The following is a 10,138-nucleotide window of genomic DNA, read 5'->3' as shown; positions in this document are numbered from 1 at the left end:
TAGAGCCTGCCTAATCATAACTAATAAATATTAAATTGTTTTGATGATAGTTATTCATCTTATTATGCTAATGAGCTATGCCCACAGAGCCCACCAACAGCCTCCTGGGAAATAAGACCACACCATTGCTATTGAAATATATCAATCAAAAGCTATTTTAGTGCTAAGGTGTCCTGAGAATACCCAGCCAAAAACCACAGATGATGGGGCAGATTCAGGATTGACATGGCGCACCCTGCTGAGGACTACTACTGCCATCAGTTCCAGCCCAACACCTTTGACCCCTCCCGCTGCAGCTCCTGCCTGCGGCCAGATCATATGCACCTTGGCAGCAACACTACTGCTGATGCACAACAGGAGGGTTCACATGTGCGGGTATGTGCGTGAATCATTCTGTAGTTTTGTGAAATAATCCAGACCTTTATTTCCTATCATACTTCTAAGAATTACATAAGAATGCTTTAAAAACAATATAGGAGTATTACACATATGATGTCTGTCAACTTATATCACTAAAAAGTTCCCTGTTTTTTAAAACCGCTCAGTGAACTACATCTTTCGTCTTGCACAACATACGTCACCAACACCAACATGGCCATCACCTAACATTAAAGTTATTATACCTGATTTGTTCTGTCCAAGAATGTATTATAAGACTTGGAAACAGAACCGCTGCTCAGTCTTGCTTCCAATTTTACAAAGTGACCACTCACGGTATGCAGTGAAACTGCTGACAGGACACCTCAAACTGATCACCACAGTATTGATCAGAGTTGCACGCAGCAACAGGATGAGCTGTGTTTCTTCCAGTGGATTTAGTGCAAAACCATCCACCACCTCATTAAACTCCAGAGCTCTGAAAAGATCACAAGATGCTAATTAACTAATTCTGCACCTGAGTTAATGAATTAATTCTGAATTCTGAGGTTTTGTTCTTGGGATTATGAACACGTTTCACCTTTCATTATTTTTGTGATTCCTGCAGTTTTCGGCACAAAAACAGCTTTTCATGATGATCTCCTCATAGACTTAATTCATTCAGTTTGTTTTCTACCACTTGCATGTGCACACATCTCACTGATGACACTAAAGCCCATCTACATCATACATATCTAATATCATTTACATTAAAGTTATTCATTTAGCTGAAGCTTTTTATCCAAAGAGACTTATAACTGCTATATGTGAGAGGTCGCACTCCTCTGGAGCAACTAGGGGTTAAGTGTCTTGCCCAAGGACACATTGGTGTATGTGTCACAGTGGGGAATTGAACTTGGGTCTCTCACACCAAAGGCATGTGTCTTATCCACTGTTCCATCTCCACCCCAACATCACATTTAACAATGATAATGGTGACAGATTTACCATCCAAATTCATAATATTGGGTCTTTAACTTCAGACAGAGAGGTATTTCAGACAAAGACAGCGTCTCTTTTTTGACAGAGGATTGTGGATTTGTCGGCTGAAATGATACCTCTAACTAGCAGAATTTATCAGCATAGCTAGTAGTCTAATCTTCTACCTCTTCTAATCTAATCTTCTAATGCTCAAACACTGTGACTTGGTTTAAAACTCAGTCTCTAACTAACTTTTTAATGTTCAAGGCTAATTTGTTTGAAGACAAGAACCCTGGATCCTTAATCTTAAACATGCACATGGTGGCTACATAGGCTACATGATATCATGCTGAAAGAATGAGGCTAAAGCTAATAGGTCCCAGGTAAAATGTCTGCATCCTCACCAGCTGATTACATTTATTCATTTAGCTGACACTTTTATCCAAAGCAACTTACAATTGCTATACATGTCAGAGGTCACACGCCTCCGGAACAACGAGGGGTAAAGTGTCTTGCTCAGGGACACAATGGTGGATGGGTCACAGATTGAACCCAGGTCTCTCACACCAAAGACAGGCATCTTATCCATTGCGCCATCACCACCCCATGTAGAAGATAGAGAAATACAAGAACAGCATTGTTTGTGTATTGGAGGGTAAAGCTATTTACCCTCCAATACGTTTGCTCTTAAGTTTGCTAATAAGAGTAAAACTTTTATCATTCAAGTCCAAAATTTCATTTGTAGCAGTTTGATGAATACAGGCCCGATGCTCACAATCAGCAACAGCCAAGTATAAATAACCAGCGGTCATAGTTACAAATAGTTATAACATTTATGAATGCAGGCATATCAAGATTACACACTGACGTCAAAATCTATTGTGACCATGAGGTTCAGGTGCTTTTTTAATGACTTGCAACCATTTGACATGACACGTGTGATAAAACTGTTCCACAAACTGAGGTGATGATGTCAACCTATAACACAGTCACCAAGTGAAACCGCTGTGGAGGTGGGAGAAGGATAATACAACAAGGTGGCATTTGATTCTGTTTCATTAATTAATGAAACCTCATTACAATCCTTGGGGAATTGGCTGTAATCTAATATGCCCATATGACACATGCAAACATGGCCCCTCACACAACACCGGCCCACTTAAGTTAAGAAATACAGTCAAGAAAGTAAATGTTTTATCAAAGATATTACTGTGATGTAGACTTTATTTTGATCTGAAAACAAAAGAAGGCACTTCACATTCTTTAAACCGGCATCCAGTCAAGAGATCAAGACCTAAAACGAGCAAAAAGTTTGTCGTCTGTCTGTTTATGAGAGGTCGAGACGAAGGAGGGATCAAGATAAAGATGAGAAAGAAGTTGAGTGGGCGGTTCTGGTAATGCAAAAGCACTAGACCAATGAAATAATGATGAGCATGACCAGAGACTAGCTTAAGTTACGTCCTCTGCAGTCTAAAAGTATCGGCTTAGGAAGGAGAGAGGGGAGACAGCTGCTGAAAGCTTTGACAGCAGATTTGTCTGAAGGACAGCGAGCAGTCACAGTAAGTGAAAATATGTCTTAACTGTATAGTTGGCTATATATAATAATAATATAACTTTATTTATAGATCACTTATCAAAACAGAGTACAAAGTGCTTGTAAATTCATGTCTGCAGGGTATGTTTATGTTGCTGTGTGTTTCTTCTTTATAATGGATGGGATAAAAGACATCAGCCTTCAAGTAGTTGCTTAGTTACATTTTGTCAGGGTTATGTGGAGTAAGTGACTCTATTGAGTGTATTATTATAAGATATAATCAATGATAACTGTGCTCTATATGGAAAACAAGAGGAATTATCAAAACAAATACCCAATTTCCAGTCAAATTAAATGATTCCACAATCGCCTATATGACAACACAACATTTTTGTCTCCTAATATGATCAGTTTGACTCTCACTAAATTACCCAAATGTTAAAAAATGTGTTTCTGTGCTCCACAAACTAGGAAGCAGATGATGATCATTGCTCCCTGTCTGAGGGGACTACAAGTGGCAGTAGTGATGACATCAGTGGTGGTTGGACCTACGAGTGGAGCCTGGTCCACAGTCTGAGTCCTGAGTGGGAACTTAATATCTGTGACACTGACATACAATCCAGGTGACTGTATCCTGTATCCTGATTTTAGAAACCCCTTACTTTACCAAGAACAGCCTGACTGAGCAGTGAGCACACATATACCGTGAAACAACACACTTTTCCACAGAAAGACACCTAAGCCTAAGGTTTGTCTCTGAATGTAACTAAATTATCTGCTTAACATTCGCTTCAAATGATTAGTTTGATAATACATTAAAATTATGCTTAGAGCACATTAAAGGTGAAGTAAGCGATTCTGGAGTTAAAAACCCATGTTATGTTACTGGCCCAGCACCAAACAGAAAAAGTTAGTAATTAGCTGGTGAACAAAGCGAAGCAGTTAGCAGCTAAAAAGCCAGATATTTCCCTCAGGAGTTGGTGGAGACCAAACACAAAGCTAAAAATAAACTTAATACTGGAGTTACATCCATGAGGTGGCCAGAAACTTGACTCCAAATGATGGTATTGCTGCTGTGTGTCTGCTGGATATGTAAATGAGCAACTGTTTGCCATTTGCTTTATAAAGTAATAATGTGTCAATGTTGTGTTTACAAAAAAAATGGTTAATGCTGCTTTAAGTTGCATCTATATAATTTTCTGTTCTCATTCAAATCATGTTGCTGTACACTAATCAATAATATTAGGCAAATTAACATTTTGGCAGTTGTATATCCAGGTGCAGGAATAAGCAGAAGTTTTAATGTTTTTCTCTTTAATACCCAGAAATCACCAATTTGTTGTCTGCACGCTACACACATTACTCTCAATAAAGCTGGTTTGTGGTGCTGTATATCAAAGGATTACCGAGGCACTATCTAATGTTAGTGAGAACAGCTCTCTCCAGACGGACTGCTCACTCACTGGCATTCACAGGACACATGGAACGTGTTTGTGTTTAAGTTACACAAACTGTCATGTGTTCATTTGGGCAAATCATTTGCAGAAGCCCTATTTTTGATTGAAGGTAATCAGATTGGGTCTATTTGTACAGATAATGCCATAAAAATGAAACATCTTTTCATCATTGCATCGTATTATTGTAAAGTTTAAAATATCTAGTGTTGTGTTTATTTGGCGGAGTGATTATTAGTGTTGTAAAAGACCAAGAGCGGTCTTGAGTACTACTCTTGGTCTTAAGACCACTTTATGATGGTCTTGGTCTCGTCTCGGACTCGACCGCATTTGTACTCGGTCTTGTCTCGGTCTCAGACATTGAGGACTCAGGAATTTATTTCAAGACCAGTCAAGACCATAACTTTGGGAATATCAATATATTGTCCGATTTATTTTTTAACATCCAAACTTTTATTCGATGTAAAACGTATTGCTTCAAATGCAACCAATACCCACGATGGTAAACATGGAAAAGGAACGTCGAATAAAGATGCTTATGTTGATTTCAGATCTTAGTGTTTGTATGTGGGTGCTTTAATGGGAATGTGGATGTTTCAGATCAATTTGAGAAGTACCTATGATCTCGTTCCACATTTTATTGTGTGTCATGTGTTGTGGGGAACTGGTCTTGGTCTTGACTCGGTCTTGCCCTCCCTCGGTCTTGGTCTCGACTTGGTCTCAGGGCCTAAAAGTCTTGGTCTTGACTTGGTCTTGACTTGGTCTTGATTTGGGCGGTCTTAACTACAACACTAGTGATTATGATTGTGTTTGCTGTCAGAGTTTTGTTGTCCAACTGTTGAGGCAGTCGTTAAAGCAGGTAGAGTTGCACTAAAATGGCGGTGCCTGTGATTTCACTTTCACCTATGACTGGAAATTAATTGTAATGCACTAAATAGTTAACGGTTAAAGAGGTGGTATTATGCTTTTTGGCTTTTTCCCTCTTCTTTATTGTTATATACCTTTTTTGTGTGTAACCCCTCTATTCTGGATTAAAACATATAGGTATACATCAATCGCCTAGGCTCTGAGCAGTATGGTTCACAAGACTCACAAGGAGACGTGTTTAAAGAACAGAACAGCTGGCAGGTTTAATTCACAATCCTGGTTCACAGTTTTGAGAATTATTGTGAGCCAGCTGTCAGGTGTGAAGAAGTTTCGGAGACTGATGAAGACTTAACATAGCATGGTTTATTGAGCCCGGCCGAGGAGATACAGTGCCAGCATACAACATGTGAATACGTCAAATGCCAACACCAAATCTGAAGGATAACATCTTGTGGTCCCTTTTATGTTTCTGTCTTCCCCCTAGTGCCTGTAGGTTTCTCTATTAGGTCACCTTCACCTAGAACAACTATCTATCTGATGTTTAGATTCCAATGCCATATTGGAATCTCTCACTTTCCATAAATTGTACTCTAATCTGGGAGCCAGTAGTTCTTGTAAACATTCTTGTATGGCTCAACCATGTAAGATTCCCAGAGAACACTGATATCTGCTAGCCTGACATCTGAGCTACTGTCTCTAGCTAATCAGTCTATTGTTGTCTTCCTGACGAGGACAAGTTAGTGTGAGAAATACCTAAAGCTATAATGTCAAACACTTTACGGCTACATTACTCTAAGCTAGACCTGTCTTACCTTTCCCTGTTACATCAATTAAGACACCTAAGAAATATTCTCAACACACAGTGTTCATAAAATTATTTGCATTTAGAATTCAAATTCCACCTAAATAAAATAGAGCTCTTTTAAAATAGAGAGTCAATCTACCTGGGTAGTAGAACAAAACACTTTAAATGTCTCCTATCTATCCAAAATCTCAACGCGAATCAGTTCAGTCACCCAACAGGATGGAATCCAACACTACTGGCCACACTGTATCCAATTGTTCCTTCTGCGAAGTCTCACTCACTGGGACAGGCTTGCCATCAAAGTAATCATGGTATGGAACCAACTAAATCCAGGATCAAAAAAAACAATCTGATGCAGTACTCACAAAAAGATTTATCTTATCCACAACTCTGGGTATGAATTGACCATATATCTTAATTTATTTACTACTGTTGGCATCACATAAGTTGACACTCAACCGGTTAACACTTTCAGTGACAGCATATTATATATGGGTTACATGTGCATGTAACAGGTTTGCAAAGTGAAAAAGCCCTAAGTCTAGTCCAAAGGGAGTTCCCTTCTCCCACAGAAAACTCTGCTCTGAACTGCCTGAAAACAGCTCGTTTGTAGTCCCGCCGATTCCTTTCATCCCTGTGTTACGTCCCAAGGTCTAGGGGTGTCTTGGATGTAACATAAAGGTGTGGCTTCCCACTCTTCCCATTCCCAAACAAGGCCAGAACACAGGAAATACAATTTAGCAGTTTTATTAGCTTCAGAGATAAGCAGTGCCCAAAACAACAACCAAAACAATGTAAGAAAACTAAAACTTTCCTAAACCAAAAACAAAGTAAAGAAAAGACAAAGTTCTAAACTAGGCTTCTAATCTCAAAAACAGGAGAAAAAGGGTGCAAACAAAAAGGGCTTCTCACTCCTACACACTGCTATACAACAAAGAAATATCTGTATATTACAACAAAAATGGCTAAAGCCAACAAAACAAGGTTGTCAACGACAATCAGAATTCTGAAGCTAAGCTACACAGATTCACTTACAAAGTATCCTCTAATCACAGCAGTTTTCTACTCACTACTCACGACTAACAGACATAACACACAGTACACAGTACACAGGCTCAGGCTCAGGCTCAGGCTGGAAATGGCAGAGAGAGAGAGAGAGAGAGAGAGAGAGGAGGTCCTGTCAGTGGGGCTTAAGATGGCTGCTGTCATCCAGGTGACCAATCAGGAGACTCCAATCAGCTCTGCCGGACCAATCCAGTGTGCCCACCTGTTCTCCATTACCTGCATACACACACTCTAAGGGAGGAGAACAGCTGACATTGCAGGGGGAGATAAAAACAAACAAAATATGACCCCAGGTTCATAACACCTGTGACAACACAGGGATGAACGCTAAATGCACCTCATATAATGCTCGCCAAGCAGCTAGTCTGACACGCCCTCAAAAACACCACTGGAAAAACACTGGGCTGCAGCACACCTCCCCTCTCCCTTCCAAACACTAGCTACCCTCCAGGCAGTCAATGGACATAAAGTTGTTACTGTGATGTAGAGACAGAGCTCAGTTAAAACTTTATGGATGAAAAATACTTTTGATACAGATTAATAACTCACCACTCTGAAACACTTGCTCCAGTCTATGTTGCTAAGCTGGTCGGCAACATATACAGCTGAACTGAAGCTGTGTTTATCCGCTTCTCACTGACCCGCCCTTCTCTGCTTCTGATTGGCTAGTAGTCCTGAACTAGGAACTGCGCATGTGCAACTCCCAACATAGATCTTGTAGAGGAAAGATGTATCACTCCATAGATAAAACGAAGCATTCAACACACAGGGTGAAAACAGGAGCTGCAGCAATGTGAAGTATGACAAAAAAATAATGTGTTTTTTGAAAATTAAACCATGTAAACCTGTTCTGGTACAATCCCTAAATAGAATTTTGAACCTGAAAATGAGCATAATACCATCTCTTTAAAGAGTAACCAGCATCTTTCTTTTTCACCTTTCACTCCTTATAACATTTGTAGGCCTCTCCCTGGTCACCAAACCAAGTGACTGCCCAGTATACATTCTACAACTGACAACTCAGGAGGCTTTTGTCTCCTGCCAGGCCGTTATTTTAAATAAGAAACTGTTCTTAATTAAATTGCCTGGTAAAATAAAGGTATAATAAAAGATAATAAAAATAACAATAAAAAACTCAATGTTTGCACCAGCTTCCTCACCTATATATCTATGATGCCTTTGTACTACCATCCTCCAGCTCTCCAAATCATTGGGACTGTCCAGAGAGGAGCAGATCCCTCAGCTCAGAGAGGCACTGTGTGGCCCAAAGAGATATGACCCGGTTGGATCCTTCTCCCCACCGTGGCACTGAAAGCTCCTGGATGGATGAGAGGAGGGGCAGAGACACGTCCCGCCGGGCATCGGGTACAGTCACAGATATACACTGCACCTTAATACTAAAAATGTAAAAATGTGTGCCTTAAATGCACAGAAGACCTTCTTGATCTTGACCTTGACCAGTGCTCATGCTCTCTTATAGGCTACATGTTCAGGCAATCATCTCAGGCTTGTGTGATTTTCAGAGTCCAGAGGAGCCAGGGAACATGAGAGTGGCTACTCTCCAGACAGAAACAGTGATGGTGAGGGGAAGATGGAGGAAGTCAACAAACCGCGGTATCGTTACTACGAGAGGGGGCGTCCTCTTCCAAGCAACTATGTTCCTGAGCCCAAAGCCTGTGTCCCCTACAGGAACGTCAGCCTCGGCGTGCCCTCCCAGAGGAGGAACCCAGAGACGTATATGCTGGAAGCTTGGAGAAGTGAATCCCCAGAGAGGTACACTTACCACTCCAACTTCAGACGGGGAACTGATTCGCAGAGGAATTCACCAACACGCCACAGCTCCGTGAGCCCAGATCGCTACAAGTTAAGTGATTCTGCTGTGGGAACACAGCGAATGAGCTCCCTCTCCCGGAGTCAGGCTCAGTCATCTCATGGCTCCTCTCAGCTTCCATCACATGGTCCTTCTCGGCATACATCTGGCAGGTCCAGTCCATCCCGCAGGAGGGGGTCCATTGCCACTCGGACCGCCTCACCCTCTAGGGCCACCCCTTCTCACAGGCGAACAGACTCTTTTCATTTACAAAACGGTGAATATGATGCTCAGAAGAGATACAGCCTAGAGTTGAGGAGTCCCTCACAAGCTTCAAATAAACACAGTTTGGACTCTGAGAAACTCTACAGGAATCTGGAGTCTATCTCCCGCCGTGGATCCTCGGTCATCCAGCAATACTCATATGAGGGATCTCAAGCATCTCCTCGAACCAGAACAGTTGTCAACAGCTCAGCCAACACTCGCACTAACAACAGCCGCGACGTATCACCGCCCAGGAACAGCTACAGTACACACAGCCACACCCCACAAAGGGAGTCCTACTCAAGAGATAGCAGACTGAGTGCTTCTCAAGGCTCCTGGCAGGGGTCCTTGCACTCCTTACTCAGCCTCCCACCCTCTCGTGGTTCCTCCGCATCAAGACAAGGTGCTACCTCTCAGGTGCCTGGTGGATCACTGTCACATGTTGCAGTCACAGAAACGGATAAGGCTGATGAGGGTAATAACAAGGTCAGCAGTGACAGAAGCAGGAGCAACATAAGGCGAGGCATGGAGGCCTTACTGATCTCTGAACCCAAGAAGGCTGCAGTAGAAGTGGAGGAGGTACGTATAGCAGATATTACGTACATCAGATATTACTTGTTTTTAACCAAGCTAGCAGTGTCGGCCTGTCTGTTACTCGGCCAGCTACTGGCATCTCCAGACTGAAATATCTAAACAACTATTGCATGGATATCCATGGAATTTAGTACAACCAACCAACAACTGACTTTCGCCGACTTGATAGTCTAACGTGAGCTGCAGGTGACTGCAGGGGCAGTAAGATTAATTATTGTAATTGAAGGCAAAATATACAAAATTGACACAATATTTCTTCTTACCAGGCGGCTTTTATGTTAGAGAATTTCACTTGTTTCAAGTTTTTTTGTCCTGAAGTAGCAAGTGAAATATTCTTGTTCTGTTGGCAGATAATTTTGCTTATTTTAAGTAATATTTCCCACATTTTAATGCTTTTTTCCCTTGTT

The 10,138-nt window shown here is 41.3% G+C and overlaps 1 protein-coding gene across 1 annotated transcript in view; it reads left to right on the top strand.

The window, feature by feature from the left end:
• Positions 1-225: 225 nt before the first annotated feature.
• Positions 226-10,138, top strand: part of LOC123986055 (TRIO and F-actin-binding protein-like) — a 20,560-nt gene continuing 10,647 nt past the window's right edge. Inside the window, exons 1-4 of the mRNA XM_046074124.1 lie at positions 226-375; positions 3,344-3,456; positions 8,262-8,428; positions 8,587-9,716. Coding sequence (XP_045930080.1) covers positions 226-375; positions 3,344-3,456; positions 8,262-8,428; positions 8,587-9,716 — 1,560 coding nt within the window. The remainder of the gene's footprint in view (positions 376-3,343; positions 3,457-8,261; positions 8,429-8,586; positions 9,717-10,138) is intronic.

Source organism: Micropterus dolomieu, linkage group LG17, assembly GCF_021292245.1.
Source record: "Micropterus dolomieu isolate WLL.071019.BEF.003 ecotype Adirondacks linkage group LG17, ASM2129224v1, whole genome shotgun sequence".
NCBI lineage: Eukaryota > Metazoa > Chordata > Actinopteri > Centrarchiformes > Centrarchidae > Micropterus > Micropterus dolomieu.
Note: the sequence above shows the minus strand (reverse complement) of the source record. Positions and strands in the feature narration are given on the sequence as shown.